We start from the raw sequence: 25,144 nt of genomic DNA on the forward strand, positions 1-25,144 counted from the left end.
CTGAGCTGCTCTGTGACTCCTGCGGAGGCCAAGGAGACAACAGCTTCACCCAGTGGTCAGCAGAGTCCACACTACAGCCAGTCTAGCTCTGCTCTCGGGTCTTTCCCAGCTACTGCTCCAAGCACTCGCCAACTCGCCCGTACTCCAGGGACCTGGGCTCGGGACAGTGCAGCTTGCTCTACCACACTCCTCCAGAGTTTTGTCTTCAGCAGTTGAGCAGGAAATGAAGGAGTAAGATTTCCCCTCTGTCAAGGTTCCTTCCTCCCCCTCACCCACCCAAACTATCCTTCCTTGGAGACAAACCATGCTTACTTTCCTGCTAATGTGTTTCTAATCAATGACTGCAATGTGATCATAACCACAACGTGACTTCCTTGCCATTGCTTTCTTTTCCTCTAATGCACCTGCCAAAACATGATTAAAAAAAAAAAAACACATTTTCACTTCGTTTCTAGTATTTTTCCTTTTATATGCTATCTCCCCTTTTTGTGTACCCAGCTTCTTCTTGGTCACGCCTCCCTGTTTACTTGGTCCCTTTCACAACCCCAGTAGATCTGTCCCAGTTTAGAAAAAGAGGCTCTGATTGGCCATAAACACTTTGTCCAGCCGGGACACATCAGTGGGACAGGGAATCTCAATGCGGTGAGCACATCCCTGGAGGAGATAGTATCTGATTCTTCAGGGATAGCAGGTGTATTTGGACAAAAGCTTTTATTTTTTCCCTGTCCTATTCCCACTGAGAGTCGCTGCATTGACAGATACTGATTACAAAGACACTGTAAAAATAGAAATCCTCTGAGTCTGTTCACATGGCAACACCAAGAATGCATTATTCTACATCCCTGTGAGTATGTAGGTCCCCAGTCCTGGTTTTAATTCCCTAATAACTGATTGTGAATCAGAGTTCTAACTTTCTCCATTGAGTAACTTTGGCTGACCAAATGTTACAGTAATTCTACAGAAATGATGAAATAAGTTACAATTAGAATGGGGCTTTTTTTCTCCTTAGGATTGTAAATGTCTATGGTGTTTAAGAGAATCATATAATAAAGAATCTGATAGGCCCTGTGATTTCAGTTTGAAATATTATTGATTTTAGATTTAGGATCAGGATGAATGAGGATTTTATTAGCTGATAGAAAGTATTTAAATCTATTATGAATCCAACTGTTGCAGTAGACTTATAAGCCCTATTTAAAAATTTAAAAAGAAAATGTTTATATGGCTGAAAGAGCCCACAAATCTAATAAAGTGAGAGAAAATCAAATGCGTAACACATATGTATTTAGCAAATTATATATGTGTGTTAATAACCTCCATCTGTTCCTGTAGCCACATAAATAAAACTGATCTTAATTTACAGACTTCTAAACAGAATGAAAAAACGGACGAGATAAGCTCAAGTTTGTAGAAAACTCTGGGTTTTAACTCTGTAAATTGAATGTATTGGATGTTCACTTACAATCCTTCCAGTGCACAAAGCTTCCCTTGGATATCAGAACTTCAATGGGTGCTGAAGAGCCTCAGAAAATCCAGGGAAAACCTATGATGCGTGTACTCTAGGCCCAGCACCTCACAAGCCTTACCACCCTGACTCTACAGTGGCGCTGTTGACACAGTCATTCTGCAGATGAGGACACTTTCTAGGAACTATAAATTATTTACTGGCCTCTGCATATGGTGTCTAACTCAGACTTCTTCCACAGACACCAAGAATATAGTTCCAAAGAACTGGACCATTTAGCTGTTTAAATACACTAATTTTGTGCACAAGTGTATATGTCTGGTGAGCAGGCATGGTGTCCACTCAATCCAGGAAGCTACTCTTTCTGGAATCCTATTGTTCAGGATCTATGCTCAAAAGGATAAATGCCTTCATACCCAGAGCATAATGATGTAATTCCTCAAAAAGGTCTCCACTTGATAAAGGAGGCTAAAGTGACTTGGCCAGTGCAACGCACAGACCCCTGGGTTGTCCAAACCCAAGACAGTGCCCACACACGTTGTGTCATATTGAGGATGTTCCAAAGTTATCATTAGCATTCCTGGGAAACATATTTCTTGGAAAAGCCCTAAAACCATGACTCTAGAGAGGCCTTGTGCAATGATTGCCCAGTTATAATATTTTTGCAAGTTTAGTCCATGAGTCAAAGCCCTGTCTTCCTTCACACCTTTCTCCTCCTCACATTGAGATTTTTGGAAACATTAACGGCCATGCATGAATGTGGAACAATCATTAGCCCAATCGTTCAAGACAGGATCCACATTTTTTTTTACTTTTGCAAAACTGTATTTAAAACATAGGGGTAGACTAGCTATTAGAGAGTATTCAGAAATTTAGTGATAGCAAATGGTGAATTTATTAAATGAGGGCATTTTCCACACATTTAAAGGACATCCTAGGAATAGAATATCCTAATTGTAAATTTCATTTCACACTTCTAATTGTACACCTGTTCCAAAATTTTGTCTAATAGGAGTTCAGTAAACAATGCGATGAAGGAACAGGTAACTAATTCTAAGCTGAGAACAGGAGTCACGTCCCCCTGTAAACCATACGGCATATGAACTTGACATGCAGCAACAAGCAGCCCCTCACCACTGTCAAGAGGAATACAAGCAGCTCTCTCATAATCTTCCAATGCAGTACAGTCTACCAAAAGGGGACCACCTGGACGGTGCTGCTGTCACCTGGCCTCCACTGAGCATGCGTTGTCCGTTTGACAGTGACATGGGAATACAGTGATGAACAAACCAAGCACAATCCCTGTCCTCACAGAGCTTAAAACTTAGACCTTTCTCTTAATTTACGTTATGTGCAGCCCAAGATGTAGACGGCCATATTTGGGAGCAAATTTTAGGATTTCTTATCTGCAGCTTGTGGTAGCTTCTGCTTGGCCATTAAGAGAGAAAATGTAGTTTGAATAGAACATATACTTGTTAAAAACGACTTAAACAGTAAAAGGGGATTATATCACTTAATCCAGGTGGTTATGCCCTTCCCTTCATTTTTTTTTTATTATTATGGAAGCAATAGTTTTCTAAACAGGTTATTCTATGTCTAGTTATAGACTAGATACCATTCTACGTTATAATCCATAGCTATCTCCATTTTCCTCTGAGGATAAAGTCTAATTTAGCAATCAATTCTCTATTGACAGGATTGATTCTAAATTTTAAATGAACTCTAATTATATTTTTCTTCCTGGCACTCAAATACATCTTTAGAAAAAACTTTTAAGAGCTAAATTTTTAAAGTTAGTATCTGAGTTATCTTCAAACTGATCTCCTAGCAACACTGAGAGGACCCACACCTCCTATATTTTGATCAATATTAGTATGCTATTACACTTTGTAACATTCTGCAACTTCTGTGGCTCTTTCATTTCTTTAGGGACATTCTCCCCCAGATCACTCACCTTTCTGCGGCAAAGGTTAAAACACCTGTGTTGCAGTACATAATAACACCAATAGGTGGCAACCTCTGAACACACTAAATGTCACATTAAGAAAATTGCTGAATTTCAAAGTTTTAGATCGACTTTATCAAGTACTTATATTCAATTTTACTTTACTAAGTAATTATTTAAATGATGCACTTGTCAGAAGTCTACTTTACCAGTGTAACTACAGACACTGGAGGCCCTGGGTACTTTAGATTCCAGCATTCAAATATACCAACTTTTCTTTCATTTGTTTAAGAGTAGGTCTTTATGTCCATGAGCTAATGGCACCGTATATATCTTATGACTTAAAGGTCTATTTTCCAGAAAATTTCATCTTATACTTTCAAGTGCTAGGTATCATCAACAATTTTATTTACAGAAAATTACCAGCTTGCTTTAATTCATTGGCTTATGGGACATGTTGTGATCTCGTTTCCATCACTGTGTATGGATGTTTGCTGATACACTGCCTCTACTTGTGCTATGTTCATTGTGAGCCCTAAAACTGCAGTTTTAATGGAAAAGAAAACTTTAAAATCTCTTCACTTTGTGCCTTCTATTATTCTAAGGGACTGTTTAAGAACTGCTTTGAAATCTTGGGGAGAAAGGAACTCAGCTACCACTTGGATTCCGGAGCCATGATTTCTGATTCTTCTATTTACTGGTATTGGATGGTGGCAGTTAACTCAACCTGCCTGTGCCTTGCTCCCATTCTAGAAAAAGGATATAATTGTACACCTAAGGTGGCCTGGAGAATTTTTTTTAAATAGATCACTTATTTGGAAGGCAGAGTAAAAGATATTCTACTTGCTGGTTCATTCCACAAAAGCCCTCAACAGCAAAGGCTGGGCCAGGACAAAGCCAAGAGCTGGGGTCTCCCCCAGGGTCTCCCGTGTGCATGGCAGGGACCCAACTACTTGGGCCACCCTCTCCTTTCCCAGATGTATTAGCAGGAAGTTGGCTCAGATGCCAAGTAAGTGGGACTCAGAACTGGAGCTCCAATATGGGTTGTGTGCATCCCAAGTAGGGGCTTAACCTGCTGCACCGGAAGCCTGCCCAGAATAAAAACCTTAACAGGTGGACAGCATCTTGGACTGTGCCAGACACCGGGCTTTGCATACACACTCACATATGTATATGCTACTTAGAACTTCTTATTATGGTCAAGACTCAGAAAAGCAACCAACAGAAAATTCATATTCCAATCAACTCCATATCCAGCCCAGGTCTGATGTCTACGATTTCCCTCCAGCATGGCACTAACTTCCCAGGAAGCTCAGGCCCTGAGCACTCCCTCTCATTCCTTTTCCTGACGTGGTTCCCCCACAGCTCTGTCAGTCAGAGGCTGGCATGGCATCATGATAAAGAGATCAAATTTAAGGGTCCTCTCCAAACAGCTGTCAGCAAAACCACTGTAAGAGTGGCAGCCCCTGAGGGTACTGGGGCAGGGGCAGGGGAAGGCAGAAGTGGAGGCAGGAGCAGGGGTGCGACCCGAGGTCTACTGAGCACACACGACCACTTGTATGCATGTCCGTGGTCACACCAGCAGTGCCACCAAGCCGACGCGTAGAGCCTGGCGCTGGGCCCCGGGGCCTCGAGCTGAGGACTGAAATAGGATCCTGAGCAGCCCCAGGAAGGCACTGAATTATACAGTTCCTCTCACGGGAAGTCCCCCTGACATATTTCATCACCCCCCACTCATTTCCCCTGCATGTAGCACCGACCCGCAAGACGCCATGGAACTCCAGAGAACACCATGGCCGGAGCCAGGCCCACCTCCTCCGCCGACCGGTTTGCTCGGATGTAGCCGCTGCTCTAGCGAGAGCCGGTGCCCGTGACCTATTGGACCAGAAGTGTGAAAGCCTGCTCCCGAGCCAACGCTTTACTTTACACTGTGCTTTAATGCTCAGAGCTGATGACAAGTGGTGCGATTTATTCCTTAAATTCCTCCAGCACCGTTTCCATCAGTAACTAATTGTTCCCCCAAAGCAGTGCTGCACTCCTAAGGGAGCTGAGAGGCTTGGTGTCTGACAGGCCGGGACTGATGCGGTGCTTAGGCAGACAATGGGGTCCTTCTCAACCGTCCAGAGAGCTGGGACAGGGGGCCGGCGTTGTGGCGCAGTGGGTTAAACTGCCACTTCTCTGGCATCCCAGATCGGAGTGCCGGTTTGAGTCCTGGCTGCTCTTCTTCCAATCCCAATGCCTGCTATATGCCTGGCAAGGCAGCAGATGATGGTCCAAGTACGTGGGCTCCTACCACCCACGTGGAGGTACATATGGAGTTACAGGCTCCTGGCTTCTGCCTGGCCCAGGCCTGGCTGTTGCAGCCATTTGAGGAGTGAATCAGCAGATGGAATCTATGTCCACTCCCCCCTAACCCACCCCATCGCTCTGCCTTTCAAATAAAAAAAAAAAATCTTTGAAAAATGTTCACAGTATCTGGGACAGAGTATTTACAGGATTCAGTGGCAGAAGCTGAGCATGCCAGTTTTGAAGTTCAGTCATTTGCTTCCTCTTTGAAAAATCAACAACTACCAGAATTAAAGTAGGTTTTAACAAAACACCCACCAGAAGTGTCTCCATTACCCTTTGAGCATTAGCAGTGGGGGCAACCTGGGGGCTAAGAAGAAATGCAGAATTCTGTCACCTTACCCCTTACAACCAGATCCATTTTTAGAAGCTCCCCAGGTCATTAATAAGCTCATTAATATTTATGAAATAGTCCAGAAGAGGCATTTTATCTTGACAATAATCTGCATTTGTCTACCTTCATTCATATTTGAATGCTACTAGGTATTGCGTATTTGGTAAGATCCTTGCATTTTAATTACATTTGAAAATGCACTGGATCTGAGACACCTGGTGGCAGTAGAAAGAGCTGTTCATATCTTAAAATAGTGCTCTACTGATGAATGAAGCCATTTAATCCTCACAGTAACCCCACGAGGCAGGTGACGGGACTTTCACAGGGGCAGAGGCACAGAGTCAAAAGATAGCAAGTGCACGCAGAAAAGAAGTTACCAAATCAGGATCCAGTGCCAGGCAGCCTGGCCCCAGAGCCCACTGCTAACCCTTGGACCCTGGCTTCTCCTACTGACCACAGCCAGCAGTGCTCATATGGAGATGGTTCGGTGTAGGTCTGACAGAAGATCAGGTGCTTATCATGGGAATGCCAAATGGACACAGAGCCTCTGGAACAACTGTTTAATTTTACCAAGTACTTCTCTTGGAACTCAGATTAGGTGACCCCTAAGTCCAGTTCCCAAACCTATTATTTTGGTAAAAGAATATTCCTTCTGGGCTGCCTGATAATTCTCATTTATACACTGAAATGGTGGTTGTGGGGCGAGTGTTTGGTGCACTGATTTAGTGCTGCCTTGGATACCCGCATCCCATTTTGGCATATCTAGGTTCAAGTCCCAGCTCTGGTTATGATGCAGGTGCCTGCCAGTGTGCACCCTGAGAGGAAGCAGATGATGGTTCAAGTACTCAAGTCCCTACAATCTACAAGGGAGAACCTGGAATGAGTCGCAGGATCCTGACTTTGTCTTGGTCCAGTCTAGCTGTTGCAGGCATTTAGGGAGAAAGCCAGCAGACAGGAAGGTCTCCTGTCTCTGTCTCTCTCAAATGAAATTAAAACAGTGGGTCTTTGGAGCTTCCAGAAGGAAAGGGTAGAGTGTGCCACTCTCAGCAACTATCTCCATGCTGTATGCCTGGGACTTTTTGGATCTTGCTCTGTGTCACTCTTCACTGGGCTGTTCATCTGTATCCTTGGTAATTTCCTTTACAGTAAACTGTTAAATGTACGCAAAGCATTTCCCTGATTTCCGGTGAGCCATCCCAGAAAATCATCAAACCCCCGAGGTTGGTGAGGAGACCCAGATGCACTGCCGGTGAGGCAGAAGTACAGGTGGCCCAGACCCGTGTTAGGCATCTTGTGAGATCGCGCCCTTTCATTCTCTGTACCCTCTGATGCTCACTCCAGATAGATCAGAATTGCAATAACATATAGGACACTCTGCTGCTGGGCAGGCTGGGTGCATTTGGCAGGGTAGGAGAGGAAGTCCTATGCAACTGATGTCCAGGGTGTTCTGGAAGAGCACAGAAAAATGGAACTTTAGGCATGCTCAGCCAAAGAACAGCGGCATGGAGGCGGGCACAGTGGCACAGCAGGTTAAGCCTCTGTCCTCAATGCTGGCATTCCATATGGGCACTGGTGCAAGACCCAGCTGTTCCACTTCCGATCCAGCTCCCTGCTAATGGCCTGGGAAAGCAGTAGAAGGTGGCCTAAGTGTTTGGGCCCCTGCACTCATATGGGAGACCTGGAAGAACCTCCTGGCTCCTCACTTCAGCCTGGCCCAGCTCTGGCTATTGCAGCCCATTTGGGGAGTGAACCAGCAGATGGAAGAGCTCTCCGTCTCTCCCTCTTTCTGTCTGTAACTCTGCCTCTAAAAAAATAAATTTTTAAAAAAGAAAAACAGTGGCTTCTCCCAGGTGTCCCTGGAACCCTGGGTCCTTCACAGATAGCTGAAGAGCCCAAGTAGTGATTCTCTGCAGCCAATCTCTCCAGCACCTGTGATGTTAATGAATTTATACACAGGAGATGAAAATGATAAATGATTCAAAATCACTGATTTTGAGGATTTGGCTGACCCAACACATTGGAGATTCATGTTGGAGAACTTCTCATAATTATCATATGTACATATATAAACTAGAAATAGTTTAACAATGACATTAACCTTTTTTTTTTTTTAATTTGGCATGTGATAGCATTTTTTTCCTACATAATATAATCAGTAGACCTCAGTGGGAACCCACTGATGCAATATTCTAAAATCCCCATTATGAGATGACATTTCATATTTAAAATGGAATTCAGGAAAATACTTGAATGTCATTTTAAAAACCTAAAATCAATCAAATTTGATTTTCAAAGCCACTGGATTTCAGATTCACAGGCAGTGAGTGTTTAATCAAAATGGGATCTGGTTAGAGACCAAATAAAAATGTAAATGAATGTGGATCCTATCATATAGAGGTTTCCACAAATCCATGCATTCTGAAGCCCATGTGTCAGGGTTGTAGGAGAACATGCACAAAGCACTTGTGGATGAAGAAGAGTCCAACCAACAAACGGACAAGGGACATGATACTTCACTGACAAAGAAATAAAAATCACCAACAGACACAGAAAAGATGCTCAAATTTCCCACAAGTAAAGGAGTTGCACATATAGTAAACTTCTTTCCCACCTGATACAATTTTTAAAAACTAAGCCTATCCGGTGGTACAGGGGGATGAGGGAAGAAGCATCTGGAATGCACACATTTCCAATATTTGGGGGAAGCAAATTTTAAAAGCATATATTCTTCTTAACCCAGTCTTTTTATCTGGAGGACTCTTAGTGATGTGCTCCTGTAGAGACATACATGGATGTTCACTGCAGCATTGTTTACAGCAGGAAAATCAAGGTTGAAGAAGGAGCAACCATACCAGAGCTCGCTACCTAAACCAAGCAACCTCGGCAAAACAGATTCTCTGAAGCCACTTCAAAGTCACCACCTTGCATCAATTCTAAGACACCACAGCTGGAAAACCGCATCCTAGTGTAAGATGTAAAAATGTGAGAACTTGGCTGGTGGCCATTGCTAAGTGCTATCAATTCTTAGATGACCTCAATTTGAGGGATGCAGAAGTATAAAGCAAAAAAAAAAAAAAAAACCTAGGTGTGCCTTAGACTGGTGGCAAGGACCTCAGTTTTAAATATGATTGCTATAAATATATGGCAGTGATTCAAATAAATATACAATTAATGAGTAGAAAAAAGGGGTAAAAAACAGAAGCACAGATCAGTTGTGCTGGGGCAGGTAGAGGAAGACACATGTTCTGAGGATTTTAATTCTTCAGAGGGACCAGATGAGGGGACTTCAAAATGTTCGGACAAAAATACAATGAAAATATCAGCTTGTTTTGAAGCAAATACACTGTGAAAACCATGCAAGGTAATACACATTTTTTTCATGAACTTTTGTAAGTTTGTGTGTATAAATTTCGTGTGTATGAATTTTAATATTTTTTTGTCACCAAAATGAACTTATCTTTAAATTCTACTTTTGACCAACTTCTGGCAGCGTGCTTCTATTTTTTGAAAGCATTAATTTACAAACTGTATAAGGAAAGATTGTGGTGCCAGAGCATTGAGAGGTGACTGACGCCTCACCCTTTAAACTCTCTTCTGCCACTGTTGCCTGCGGCATCTCCTGCCAGGCTACAGTAATGCCAACCCTACAGCCATCCTCCCAGCCCTCCCATCAGAGAGCAGTCCATGCCTCCCTTTCACCCACGAGCTGTACCGGGTCAGGCCACCTGCCCCTGCTGAGGCCGCTGACGGGGCTCTGCTGGATTCCAGCCTCAGCTGGTCTTGGCTCCAGAACCCATCCATCTCCAGTTCTAAGCTACTATCATGGCCATCTCATGCTTTCTGTATTTGCTTTGTCCTTTGTTACGCATTTTCTTTTTGTGGTATTTCACAGTGTTTTTCTTTTCACGCAACATTGGTTTTCAGTTATCTCCAAGCTGGAAAGCTAATTAAATAGCCTGAAAGACGTATCCTAGTCCAATGAACTAAAAATTAATGCACTTCTTTTCTAAAGTCATTCTCCCCTGATTCACTATTCTGAGAATGTACTGATGATCCAGTTCATTTTAGAATCACTCATGATTTTTCTGGCTTTTACAAGTACATTTTTTCCCCTCAAAAAAACTTTTATTTAAGGAATACAAATTTCATATATACAACTTTAGGAATATAGTTATTCTTCCCACCTTAGCCACTCTCTTACCTATACTCTCACCCCTCCTCCCTCTTCCCTTCCCAGCCCCCATTCTCCTTTAAGATTAATTTTCAATTAACTTTGTACACAGAAGACCAGCTCTATACTAAGATTTCAACAATTTTCACACACACACACAAAACTGAGAACAAGTATTACATTTAACTCTCATGAAATAACTCATTGAGGACAGAGGTCATGTATGGGGAGTAAGTGCACAGTGACTCCTGTTGTTAATTTAACAATTAACACTCTTACGTATGGCATCAGTGACCGCCTGGGGCTTTTGACATCAGCTGCCTAGGCTATGGAAGCCTTTTGAATCCACAAACTCCGTCAGTATTTAGACAAGGTCATAAGCAAAGTGGAAGTTCTTTCCTCCCTTCAGAGAAAAGTACACCCTTCTTTGATGGCCACTTCTTTCCACTGGGGTCTCACTCACAGAGATCCTCCATGCAGAATTTTTTTTTTTTTTTTTTTTTTTTGCCACAGTGTCTTGGCTTTCCATGCCTGAAATGCTCTCATGGGCTTTTTAGCCAGATCTGAATGCCTTAAGGGCTGATTCTGAGGCCACAGTGATGTTTAGGGCAATTGTCATTCAATGAGTCTGCTGTGTGGACTGCTTCCCATGTTGGAACATTCTCTCCTTCATAATTCTATTACTCTTACCAGACACTTGATGCTTTTTATATGATCACTTTAACACTTAAGATGACATTTTTACTACCCAGCTTAATGGGATTTGGGTTCCCATGGCAACTCTTGTTTATGAATGAAGATAAGTACATTTTACATAGCAAATCCTATCAAGTGCTCCCTTTGAATGAGGAGGGTCTTGAGCAGCCACTGCAGAATTCAACAGTCACCGAACAGCCCAGCCAGGAAGAATGGAGTCAGCATCCCCTCCAGCACCAAGACCAGGGGATAAAACTAGGGGCTTGGCCTGTCTCACTGTTTGCATTTGACTGAAATTTGAAAGAACTGGTTCAAATACTTTCCCACTTCCTGGTCCCATCCCTTCTTTCCTAACCTCTCCCTTATAATATGATAATGGAAACTGGCATAAAAATTTGGTCTTTTACCTTCAGCAGTCTCTACTTCTCTGACAATCTCTAATACCTTTTGCTCAAAACTGTTAGGAATGAGAAGGATTATAGGAAAAATAAAGAATCAGGAAATATAAATTCTAAAGCCCTATGCTTTGGATTGCTACGTTAAATATTTCCTTGGGTTTTTTATCATCTTTGGGAGAAATGGAAGGAGAATTTCAAAAATTAATGACAGGAACTGGTTTGGAGGTAAACCAGGAGCCAGATGTTTGTACAATCCTGAGCTTCCCCCCCCACACACAGGATAAAAAAAAGGTAGAGTAAAGGCCCGAAGAGAAACACCAGGCTCCACAGGAAGGGTGAAGAACCTGCTCCTCAAGGCCTCCCGCCCTTCCAGGACCCCGGACACAGGCTTACCTGAGTCCTTCATGGGGCAGAGGGCACACTGCATGCCCCAGGCCTCTCCATACAAGCAGCAGCACTCCGTGTACGTCGTCTGCTTGCCCACGAGAGGCCGGCTGCACACGTACTCCTCACTCAGATGTTCCCAGCACAGGTCCTGGTACACATCGGTTTCTTCGATTTGTTCTGAAAGGGAAGACACCATTCCATGACAATTCACTGTTATTCCCATCCCATCAACGCTGGCAGGGAAGCCAGCTAGTCTCAAAGTTTCCGTCCTTACTTCTAGCAGTGAATTCCAAGTCAAAGTCTGAATCCAGCCTGGTCTTTCTGTGGCTCAAGGCTCTGTCATCTCCAGCTGAGTGCCATTCCATCGGCTGAAATCCAACCTGCCCATCACCTTCCAATGAAACCCCTCCCTCTGTGGCGTCCCAGAGTTACGTAACACGCCCCCCTCTCGTCTGTCCTTCCCAAGTCCTTTCATGTTCACTCTCTTACCTCCTGCCATTTCTTTCTTTGTCAATTTTTGGATTCGTGCCTTCTCACCCACCCCATCTGCCAAAATCCTGGGCGAGTGATATTCCACTCACTACAGTCTTCACTTCCAACCTTTTCTCCCTTTTCAGTTGACTTCATCCAACGCCGTCTCTTGGATGTGATGACTGATTATGCCAAGGGTCGGGGGCACCGTGCCCCACAGGGAGGATGAATGAGAATTCCTGCCCAGGGACTTCAGGGCTCTCCACCACCTTGTTGACTTTTACCTTCAGTTCCACCCAGCCTCATGTGTGGCCCCTACTCTGGTCAGGTACCCCCGATTCTCCCCAAACTTAAATCTTCCTCAGCTGCCTTTGGAGGTTAGAACTCAAGCACAGAACATCTCTGTTATCTGCTCAGCCACTCTATACCCTGGCGCCTCCTACTATGCTCAAGATATTAAATTTCTTACAGACTGGTAATAGGCATCTTTATTTCTCTTAGTTGTTCAATTATTTCAAAATACCTATGGAATTTTTTTTCCCAGTAGCTCAGTTTTCAGTCAAATGTGACATATCCACACATACCATTTGATTCAGTTGGCCGTATGCATCTTTTTCCTGAAGCATCCAGGACCAATGGGTGGGTACAGAAGCAATTATAGGAGCCTTCTGTATTAATACACTGGCCATCAATACAACTACTGGGGTCTTGACATTCATCCATATCTTCAGAGAAAAAGCAAATGTTACTAAAGAAACTCCACAATCAGTTGTACCTCACTCACTTACCAAACTTAACACATTGCTAAATTTAGTCCAGATTCCAGAAGCTGCCACATTTTAATTAACTACACATCATCATCCAAAAGAGAACAGCTCTGACCATAAAAATACTAAGTTGTACTGATTGGAAAAACAAAATTGCTGCTGCTGACGACGACGTTAAATATGGAAAGAAAACCTCTATGAACAGGATATACTTAGAAATTTAAGATAAAATGCCCCTTTATGATACTTTAAAAATTATTTCCTTTTGCTATGGTTTTCTGCCTGGTGTATATGGTTTTCTGCTTAAGCACTGGAGTCTGTGTCAGTATTTAAAAATGCCTTTCACTTGCAAGGTATGAGTGATGAAACAGGAGGTTCCACAGACCAAAAGAACACTTCAGTTATAGCACTGACCTGAATTATAATTCCACATTGAATATTAACTCTTTGAAATCCGTTCAAATAGCAGGATGGAAGTTTTTTATTTCTTAGATCTTGCTCATGAAAGAGCTCCATAAAATATTCACACATCTTCTCAACACATGATTTAGAGGCAAAGATATTGTTTTTACGACACGGCGTTACTTATTTTTTCCATCTGTATATTTTCACAGCACGCCATATTCTATCCTAAAACTTACCGAAGCACTGCAGTTTGACGGGATCATAGTAGGTCCCTTGCTTACAGTAGCACTCATAGCCAGGCTGAGTGTTCAAACAGAAACCATTTTTGCAGATTTCTTGTCCAAAAAGTAGGCATTCATCTGCATCTGTGGGGAAAAATATGAAGAAGGAGAAGCTAGCTTTCCTCTTTCAGCTAAAAGAAGCGCCTAAGCAACCCTGGAGTTCGAGTGAGATATTATTGCTCCAAAGAATCTTAAAGATACAGCAGTATGAAATTCTTACAGCGAGGACTAAGTGATACAGAAACATAATCAGATGCAGTTTGTGTGTGATATTTAAGGAGCAATGGTCAAAAAAATAAATAAATAAGGCCCAGTGGTCAAACATTATCTGAGATGCTGCCTCATATTTGATGAAATAGTCTATGGATTCCACAGTGGCATCAACAACATTTTCTGAGGAATACTGACTTGAAGTTCTAGCCCATTCACTTATTAAGACAGAGACAGTTCCCAAGAAGAGTTTGGTAGAATCTGATGAAAGGTTTCTTTCTTGGTGATGAACATAAGGCAGTTGAAGCACAAGTTGCTAAGGGGGTTGGCAGACTCACTCTCCCACAAAATTAACATTTTTGTTATCACAGTTTACTTGGGGATGATAGGAACACCAATCCAGTAAGATTGAAAGGATTAAATGAGAACATCCACGTATAGGACTCATTATATGCTATAGCACAAGCAGATGCTCAAGTATTATTCATGACTTTTTTATTATGAATGATAATAACAATAACATCTATCATTTTAGAACCAATGTCATCTAGTCTCCGTTTTAGAATTGAAGACTCCAGAGATGACTTGCTCAAGGTTAAACAGATGGAAAATAGCAAAGCCAAACCTAGAACATATGGTTGTCTGGATTGGAAGCCAATCTTCTTCCATCCATTTATAGCACTATTAAGACAGGGTGAGGAGGAATTTATTTTTATATGAAAGAAAGGGTGACTTATGTTGAAATTGGGGCTCTCTTCCATAATATGAGGTGAGACTTGACTACATCCCTGCAAAAATATAGTGCATGACACTTGTGAACTCAAAAACCATTCAACATACATCAAACAGGTCATCCTGTCATTTAATTGAACTAAATCATAGATGTATTTTCAAAACACAAATGCAATTTCTTATCCAGCTACTAAACTCCTGGATACTATTCAATCACTAGTTTTCAAGAAATGGATGGCCAATATTTTTATAGTCTGCTTTCCATTTAGCAGCTTCCAATGTGAAACTATAAATTAACACATTTACTTCGTATATAAAAGGCTATAATATCCCTATTATGGAAATATCAAAAGTGAGTAGTTAGGAAATATTTATATATGTGAATATTCACCAAAATCAAGAAACTATATATATATATGTGTGTGTGTGTGTTTATATATCTATATATATTAGAATTATAAAGCAGCATTAAGTATATTAAACACATCTGCTTTTTTGTTTCTTTTTCCATTCCTCATTATGAATGTGTGGCCATTAGGAAAAGGTTCTAGCAATGGTATCCATTCTCAAAAACCCAAGACACCAGTTTTGCTGATGATCACAAAGGCAAACATGACGGTCAAATTTTATGCTCATAACTTGTGATTTCTAATATACCTCTAAAATAAAAAATAAATTTGCTTAATATCTACTAAGTACAGAATTTTGCTGTTAAGAACCTTTACACCTATTACCTCACTTAATCCTCATTCTAATCCTTGAGAAGAAGATATGGAAACTCTCAGCCTCACACAGCCTTCACACTTCTGCATCCCAAGCCAAGCTCTACCCGGAGTCCACAGGAACCTTATCCCAACTGGTAGAACGAAGAGCTTTGGACTCAGTGTCCATGGCTCAAAAGAACGCTTGGTTCTGTGTAATGCAGCCATGCTTTCATTCAAATGTCAGACACACACACATGTTGCAAACTTTTTTCTGCTCGATTCTGACCTTTATAGTTGTCACCTCCAAGGTCGTAAGAGGATTCTCCAGCGGGGACAAAGCCTTTCCCTCTAGGACACATTTCTGTATACTCAGCTGATTTTAGGAAAAACAAAATTGGGAAACAAAACAAATTGAAAAAAGAAGAAAAAGAATTAGCATCTTTCATAAAGGCATGTTTTAAATCCAGTTTTTTTTTAGACCCAATAACTTTAAGGAAATTAGACAAATAAATCTAACACAATTTCCAAAATTTACATAAATAAATCTAGTGACTTCTGACACAGACTTTAAAAATTTTAAAACCCTCCTAATTCACCTATATTTTATTTACTCATGTTTTACTTGATGTTATTTCTCTCCTACTGTGAGGTCTGGATTTTTAAGGGTTGAATAAGAACATAGTAAGTAAAATCTTAGCATATACAGATAAACTGTGCCACATACAGATAATCCTGGGCCATTGTTAGCACACAAGATAGATTTTAATGAAAACAGAATACACCTGAATTATTTTTTCTGCCAAAAAAGCATATGGAACCTGACTGCAGTATTACACCTTGTGATGGACAGGCTTCATTTTGAGGTGGCATGTGAGTTATGAAATTCATAATAAGGTAACCTCTCCTCAAGTCAACTATGGCAGTAACTAGGCCATCATCTCAAGGGCTTAATGTAATACCCAGACGAGAACATTTCAAGGCCCGTGGGTACACCACATGACCAAACCCAAGTGCGATACGTCCCCTCGCCCATTCTCACCTGTCCCCAGGACCGGACAGGGAAAGATCTCACAGTTATCGCCCCACCCAGCGCCTGAGGTACAGCAGCATTCTTCTTTGGTGACATTGGGGGCCAGCACGTTATCACAGAGACTGGCGTCATTGAGATTATAGTAGCATTCTTTCTTCTCTTCTCTGGGTTGGTCTACATGTAAATCTAAACACAGCGGAGAAAGCAAAGTGAGTACTGATAGGATACATCATGCATATCTGTAATACAACTGAACTGGGGAAAAAGAGGACTGGATGTGCCCACAGAGCTTCCTGGCCACAAAACTACTTTCCAATTTCAGGGTTGGATTCTTCCATTTCAGGATAAAAATGCACTTGAATCCCGAGTTTTGGTAGATTTGTAACACATCCCAAGAGTGTAAATCTGTCAAAATCATTTCCTTTTACGTTAACCAATCATTTTATTCTTTTAAATTTGGCTGTGAGTAGAGTTTCCATATATGCTTTCTTGCCAAACACAGGCTATTCTTTACTGAGTTATAACACCTATTTAAATCCATGAAATTTTTCCCCAACACTTGACCAGAGAGATCTAGGTCTAACTCTTAGATGGTTATTTGAGTCAACTATAGTGGCTAATTCTTACAGTAAATAACATAAGAAGATAACCAGGAAAATACTGCAGTAATCTGGAACCCATAAAATAACCTTTCATCACTGAAAATCTAACTACTTAAATGATTGAAAATAGGACTTTGAATGAAAAAATAAGAGCCAGCTAAGCCTCGGGGTAGAATTTCCAATTGGGGGTCTAGTCCCAGTATAAGGATGTACAGAGGAAAAAATATATTTTTTTAAAGATTTCTTTGAAAGAGTTAGAGACACAGAGAGACAGCCTTCATCCACTGGTTCTCTCCCCAGATGGCCACAACTGCCAGGTCAGGGCTGGGCTGGAGTCAGAAGCCAGGAGCTTCTTCCAGGTCTATCATGTGGGTGAAGGGGCTCAAGTACATGGTCCATCATCCACTGCTTTCCCAGGCACATTAGCAGGGAGCTGGATTAAAAGTGGAGCAGCTGGGACTCGAACCGGCACCCATATGGGATGCTGGCACCACAAGCAGTAGCTTAACATGGTAGACAACACCAGCCCCAGGAAAATGTATTCTAACACACCCATTTTGCCCCTCTGTGAGAAAACACGGGTGGTGAGAAAGAATACAAATGATGAGAACAGAATCCACCTACTTTGAGATAATGGAAAAACTGAATTCTGTCAGGTTTGAAGTCCTTAAGTAAGTGCATGCCTTTAAAGAAATGTATATTTTTGTGACTACTTGTGGAAAGTGGCTTAATCTCCTCCCTACCACATGCTGCTGAGTTTAGATGACTGCAGCAATCCAGTTACATTTATTAACAGCTTTTTGTTTTATGCTCTATCAAATAAAAGCTCACTACTGCCATCACAATTACTTGATTAATCCTAATGAAATATTTTACTTAGAGCTCTATGGTTTCTGGATTTTTATACCCAAAGAAACCATGGGGACAAAGGGAAACCATTTGCTGCTGAGGGTAAGACTTCAATGTCAACACCTGATAGCCTTCCTTTGAAGTTAGTATATAACTAGGAATATTGACTGAGTTATTTTTATAATAGCTTCTTATATATTGATTTTGGCAAGGTTTAGCTGACTATGGAAACTTGAATAGTATGTGAAATTTTAAGGTTGTTTTAAAAATACATTCACAAATTCTATCAGAAGAGCTATTGCCCTTTCTTTCCTCTTGGTGATATTAAAAAATAAAGCAGAAAACGAATCTGTGTGTGCACATACAGTGTATTATGTATGTATATACCATGTGTGTATATGCTGTGTATTACACACATGCACACACAAATCCCTTGGAACAGAGTATCAGTGAAAATACCAAAGATCCCTCACATACTTGATTCTGGTCAAATCTCAGATTATTTTGTCTTTGACAGATTTCAACTTGGACTCTAAGTCAATGATAATAGCTCATGACAAATTCAAATATAGGACAAGTATCCAGGAAAAAACGGAAATGCTGATTTCTGTGCAGCAGTTTATGAAGTGATTTTGAATGATTTCCTAACGCATGAAATTGGGGCATACCTGCCACCCATCCACTTCCTCTAGCCCAGTGCAATTCAAGTACACAAAAAATGGATTCCTGCTTTGCCTACTGTAGTGGAAGAGACCTTTGCCAGGTGCTCCAAGATATTAAAATAAGATTATTTGGGAAAACTAAAAATACAGATTTTAAATTACTAAATCAATCATGCTCCTTACAGAAAATTCTATAAACATCCTACAACATTGTTCCTAAATTGTCAGCCTAGTAGTATTAATCCTGCTCAATTTTTTTATTCAGCTGGCCTGAAAATATAACTATTATTGAATGCATTTAGAAATATAAATCAAGGAAGCAAATGAGGTTTACCTTATGCTAAAAGAGGGTTCACTAGTTCACTAATTTTTTCTTCACTACAAAGTTACAAGTATATCATGGCATTTATTACAAGATAGAATGCTACAGAGTAGTCCTCAATGAAGACTGCTATGTTCACAGGTAATCAGAAACCACAGACTTCTAAGTGAAGGCATGTGTCAAAAACCACAATTTTACATACACACAGGTTGAGGAGCCCTTATCCAAACTCCAGAGAAGCAGCAGTGCTTGGAGTTTTCATTATTTTGGAAAATATGACCTACATCTAAACACAATGTTTCATATTCACTTTGCATTTCAAACAGTATTTTCAGTACGTCCCATTTTGACTGTAATCCATCACATGAGGTCCGATGTGGAATTTTCCACTTGTGGCATTGTGGTGTCAGTCCAAGTTTTGCCTTTTTGATTACTTCAGGCTTTAGATTTTTAGATTAGGGATGCTCAACCTGTACCTACCAAACCCTGTTTTGTTTTCTACAATGTTCATTAAACTTGCGTCATGGAAACTGAAAAATAAAGTCATCTTTGCTTTTTGTATGCCTTTTCTTTGTAAGGAAACAGAGATCCATAAAGGAAATAATAATGTAATTGTATTACTCAGGTTTTACATTGGTTGTTATAAGGTTTGCTCTTATTTTCTTTCTAAGCCATTCGAAAGCACAATGTTTACACAGCTGAAATGGAGGGTTAGGCAGGCCCTCACCGTGTTTGGGCAAAGATGCAAATCTTTTTAGAAAACTAGTCCCTAAAGGTCATTCTGGGAAAACTACAACTTCCATTTCTGTGTAACCTTGAAAGAATGGTCCTTCTTGAGCCTTTTTTTTCTCACTGGGTGAAAGCAGACACAGACAGATGGATGATGGAAGAAAGACAGCGATTTTCTGGAAGGGTCTCTTATGAGTTTAGGCCACTGTTGCTAGGGGCCGAGGGTTTCTAATAATTTTAAAAGACAAAAATCAGAGATTATGGAAAATGCCATGCATGAAAAAGAACAGACTCTCTTTTCCTTAAGGATGTTAGGAGTAAGGTCAGCCATACTGCATCCCTTATGCCGCGAACTTCCAAGACACATACTGCTTCTTTGCCAGCATTTTCAGATTTGGTTTTCGAAGGCACTTTTACAGATGTTTTCTGTGTGATCCCAGAGCAGCTCTGAGTCTGTGGGGCAGGCGGCAGAGCATCCCCGCTCTCCAGAAGAGAAGACAGGCTGGTTTCGAGTGTCCTGTGTCTATCACCTCCCCCAAGCTCTTCCTCACAGCTCAGTTTCTCGGCTAGCATGAGTGCCTCTGCTTTGCCTTTCTTTTCTTTCTCTCTTTCAGACACTGGAGGGAGGACAGCAGATAGGCTTAGCTGTTACGAGGTTCAGTTACCAGGCCTCAAGACAGTACCTCAAAAAGTTTATGGAAAAAGAGGCCAGTGTTGTGGCAAAGCTGGTTAAGCTGCTGCTTCCGATGTTGGCATCCCATATCAGAATACTGGTCAAGTCCTGGCTGCTCCAGTTCTGAACCGGTTTCCTGTTAATAAGCCTGGGGAAGCAGTGAAAGATGGTCCAATTACTCGGACTCCTGCCACCCATGTGGGAGACTGGGATGGAGTTTCCTGCTCTTGGCTTTGGCCTGCCCAATGCTGCCTTTCAAATACATACATACATACATAAAATCTTTTTAAGAGCTTATGGGGGGCAGCATTGTGGTATACAGGGTAAAGCCACCCCCTGCAAGGCTGGCATCCCATTCGGGCTCTGGTTCAAGACCTTGCTGTTCCACTTCTGATCCAGCTCTTTGCTCATGGCCTTGGAAAAGCACCAGAGGATGGCCCAAGTGTTTGGGCCCCCGCTACTCATATGGGAGGGGAGATCCAGATGAATCTCCTGGTTTTGGCCTGGCCCAGCAGCCAAATCGGGGGGTGAACCAGCAGATGGAAGACCTCTCTTTTTCTCTGTAATGCTGACTTTAAAATAAATAAATCTTTTAAAAAAAGCTTATGGGAAATAGAAATAAAGTTTACTTTGTTGCAAAAAAATTAAACTGATGGCCCCACAAATATTTGCTTAGTTTTTCTCCTAGGTTACTCATTCAAGAACTTGGAAAATTAGAATGTTTTGTTTGTGTTTTCAAAAACAATTCAGGAGGAGACCATTGATGAGTTTCAGAAAACAAGCCCAGATAACAGGAATGGGCTGGCTCTGCAGGGAAGCCCCCGAGATGCGCGCTAGCTTCATACAGTGGGACAGGTCCAAGAAGTCAACATGAAGTCGGGAAAGCACAGCTCAGGAGTAAGAACCCCTTGAAGGGTAACACCTCCATACAGGTCCTGCTCATAGAGGGGTCGTTCAGGTCAGAGTCAGGCCAGCAAGAGGCCATGAGCTGGCCGGAGGCTCTAGCGGCATCCAGTGCCCGCAGAGACTGAGCCACACGACTGGGTCGACAAGGCGATCAGAGGTGCTATCTGAGCCAAGCTTTTGAAAAGTTTTCAAAAACTCGACAAAGTGCAAGGGAGTGAGGAGGTGTATGGAGCAAAACTGTACTAAGTCTGCGTGGGCAGAGCAAGGCCGGGTGAAGGCAGAGATGGTCTGGAGCTAGTCTATAAAAATGAGCGGACCAAGGGCACCAGTTAGGGGTCCAAGCGTCATTGCACAGAACCCGACCGTGAGCTGAGGAGGGGCAGCAGTGCATCAGCAGGTGACAAGTGAGGAGGGCGGGATGTTCCTGAAAGAGAAGGAAGGGAGGGAGTATGGAATGGGAACAGGCTGGGGAGGAGGTGGGAAGAGAAGAAAAGTGAGCAGAAATAGGAGAGAGAAGAGGCCCCTGAATGCAAAATCAGGCACGGCCAAGCAAGAAAAACGGGAGAAAAGAACACTTGAGAGGAGTGAGGACAGGAAGTACTTGCGGAGATGGGAGGACCATGTGAACACGGCCCAATATGAAATGACACGCAAAACACGTGGTGATGTAAACAAGGGAATGGACGACCAGTGCTCATTTAGTCTAATTTATAGCAAACTCGATGATCCAGAATGCATGTCTAATATAACCGTGTGGGCGTATCCTGTAGTATGCAGAGCCTTGGATAGTCTACAGATGCAATTGGAGTCTGCCACTTTTCACTGGTTGAAATTTCATAAAATACTGACATCTATCTATCTAAAACTCAGACAATATTTTAGAACTACACCTAGCAAGCAAAACATTTTATAAAAATAAAATTCCCCATTTGGTAATTAACAAGTTCTTCTATGATCTTTGGATGTAGGAAGAAACCCGACCCACTGTTCATTCTCTAAACAAATAAGCAAATTCCCCCACCTTGCCTATGTTTACGGTATAGATCCACCACAAATACACAATGAGACCTCAGGAGTTTTACGTCATTTTACAATGTTTGCATTCTAAATACTGTGGTTTCACTTTTTTTTTCCCTACCAAAGGTCTTTTTTGTTCAATCAAATTATTTTTTAAAATAGTTTTTCAATGTTAATTTATTTTACAGGTTAACTAAACACATTTTTTAAAAAAACTGACTCTGCCAAGCATAGCAGTTGACTGATATTATATGTGGTTTCCTGCCTGTAAAAAATATGTACAAACCTGGAATGTACCTCTCTGGGAAGAAGAGAATGCTGTCTGAATTGAGCTGTTGGACAAGGATGCACTGCACAACGTGCTCCCTGACAGCACGGAAGTGCTCCTTTTTTCCCCTTTGCTCCTCTTGTAATTAACCAAAGCAAGCAGAGGAAGTATCTCCTACACAAAGGTATGAACAGACATTGTCTCACTTCACTATACCCTAGACCGCTCTGATAAAATCAAGTTATTTTTATTCTACAGAACTAGCTAGGAATCCTCTAGCTAGGGGTCTGGAATGGACACAGCCTGGAATGTGCAAAGACGGCTTCATTCAATGGTTACCGAGTTATCTACCATATGTCAGCCTCTATGCTAAGCAGTGAGCTGGGTTACAGGAATGCGAAGAGGAAGAAGACAGGCTGTTAGCACACTGCAACAAACCCAACATGAACGAGCAGGGAGGCAGAATCTGGTAGTTCCACTTCGGGGATTTGGGGAGAGCTTGACAACCTGGTGACAGTTGAACAAATTTAAAAATGCTTGGGTAAGATTTCAGGGTAAAAGTTTTATAAGGAAGAGCAAGGCAGGCAGAAGAGTTAGGAGCCACAGCCCTAGGAAAGCATGACTCTCTGTGGAGCAGTGAGCAGGGGCTCAGACTTGAGTGTAGGGTGGGGAGTGTGGAAGATGAAGCTAAAAAGATTTGAGCTGTTATAGATTCAGGAACCTGGAAAAGCTAAGGGGAAAATGGAATTAACAGATGTTTATTTTGGTGCCAAATTTTAGAAATCCAAGCATGAAGATTCTAAAGAAAGTTCACGGAAAATGCACATCATTAAAAAAGTATGCCCAGCTTTCAAAAGTTTATTGCACCAAATGCACTTGTCTTTTAATTCCATTTTTTCTTTTGATGAACTTTGTGAAGTCTCCTCACATCAAGAGGCCTGGTTGCTAATGGATTTGGAATTTATGCTGGAGGCAGTGAAGAGCAGTTGAAAGGCTGAAGAAGGAAGGACCAGACCTACATTCTGAAAACCAGCTGTGGCTGCAGTGTGGAGCAGGATCTGAGGGGAGAGAAGTCAGGAGGCTGCTGCGGTGGTCCAGGTAGCGGCTGCTCAAGGACTGGCCTGGGGCAGCAGTAATGAGAAGGAGAACTGAGCGGGCGCATCAGCACCGTGTTATGATGGCCTGCAGCACTTCTGGGATGAACGTGGAGAAAAACTAAAGGGTGACTTCAGGAATTCTAGTATCAGTATCTGGCAATTCATGAGGGGACAGTAATTAATTCGGTTTTGGATACTTGTCAGAGATGCTCACAAGGCATACGGGGAGAAAGGTCAAGTGTAGCTGGAAATAGGAGGGTGGCACTCAGGAAACAGGTGGAGGCAGAAGGCATCTACTTAGCTGGCAATAGCGTGTAAGTAACAGTTGACTCAGCAGTGGTTAACATATCTCGGGAGAATACAGAGTGAAACAAAGGACCAAGCATGCAACTCGGTCAAACATTATTATTTAATGAATAGGCAACAGAAGAGGAGCCCGGGCATGAGACAGACAGGTCCAAGAGGTAGGAGGATACAGGGAAGAGTAATGGCCTCCAATGAGTCGCAGGGAAAAGGAGGTGGGGGCGGGGGTGTCGGGACAAAGCTCACTGTCAGCCGTTCCTGAAGCTGGGGCTGGCAATGAGACGAGCGGCTTTAGCACACAGGAGCTTACTGATGACACAAGAGAAAGTAGCCTCACTCACAGGAGGAGTCAGGGGCCCGATTTCAGCGTACTAAGCATCAAACAGGAGATGGTCCCATCAAGGTGGCAGGAGCACGGATGTCCCTTCCCAGGGTCTAGAGGTCAACAGGTAATGGACATTATCCCCGGGGGGCAACACCGCAAGGCATTTTCATTTTGGCATATTTTTGTATTTGTGCATTTTCTAGAATGAATGTACATTTTAACAAGACAAAGTGAAAGGAAGTTATATTTTTAGAAGAACTTGGAGTTTTGGGGTCCTCAGCCCTGTACATGAAGGCCTCTGCTTTGGGGTCCTGTACCAATTTGCCACACAGTAGCTGGAGGATATTAGCCCTAACATTTAGGACTCTCTGGGCCTCAGTCTCTTCACCTATAAAGAGCTGGGCTGGGCAATGTTTAAGGTGGTTTCAAAATGTAGAAGTATAGGATCTGGCTCAGGATGGCTGAGTAAGCTACCAAGGGTATTAGAAGAAAAATTGGAGTGATTATTTGTGTTATAATTTTTCACTTTAGGTAACAATCTATGTTTTATGTTTTTTTTTTTTATCCTTTCTATCTTCTCTCCTAAGTAGAGAACACTTGCATCAATTCAATACATTTCTTTTCCACTACATTCTTTTCATTATACATTCTGTTTTATGAATAAGATTCAGGTCCTTCCACAATCTCCACTGAACACCCATCAAGGATGAAAACAGCATTTTGTGGGTAAGGTTTGAAGGCTACAGTTGCCAAGACTAAATATTTACTGCTTCTTTTAGCGTGCCCAAAGACATAAAGTTTTTATTGAGCAATTATCACAGGCCTAAGGAAATAAAAGCATCAGACTATATTTCATATCCATACCCTCTTAAATGTGATGAGTGGCCTGGTATGGACATTTTTTAGTTATTTCCATTTCAGACGTTTTAGGCAATGGACAGTCATGTAAATTAATGCCATAGGCCCAGGCAGTGAAAAACATTAGATTAGACCTTAAAAAAAAAGCCAAGAAATACTTTAGAATTACAAATGCCAGTATAGTAGATCCT

The 25,144-nt window shown here is 41.9% G+C and overlaps 1 protein-coding gene across 15 annotated transcripts in view; it reads right to left on the bottom strand.

Moving 5' to 3' along the window:
- The window catches only part of LTBP1 (latent transforming growth factor beta binding protein 1), a 445,461-nt gene that overhangs the window by 16,409 nt on the left and 403,908 nt on the right, over nucleotides 1–25,144 (bottom strand). For all 15 annotated transcript variants that reach the window (XM_008254559.4, XM_070069261.1, XM_070069260.1 and 12 more), the window contains 5 exons: nucleotides 16,352–16,528; nucleotides 15,599–15,685; nucleotides 13,622–13,750; nucleotides 12,798–12,938; nucleotides 11,749–11,919 (listed from right to left, as the gene is read on the bottom strand). In XM_008254559.4, coding sequence (XP_008252781.3) covers nucleotides 11,749–11,919; nucleotides 12,798–12,938; nucleotides 13,622–13,750; nucleotides 15,599–15,685; nucleotides 16,352–16,528 — 705 coding nt within the window. The remainder of the gene's footprint in view (nucleotides 1–11,748; nucleotides 11,920–12,797; nucleotides 12,939–13,621; nucleotides 13,751–15,598; nucleotides 15,686–16,351; nucleotides 16,529–25,144) is intronic.

This window comes from Oryctolagus cuniculus, chromosome 2 (assembly GCF_964237555.1).
Source record: "Oryctolagus cuniculus chromosome 2, mOryCun1.1, whole genome shotgun sequence".
Classification (NCBI taxonomy): domain Eukaryota; kingdom Metazoa; phylum Chordata; class Mammalia; order Lagomorpha; family Leporidae; genus Oryctolagus; species Oryctolagus cuniculus.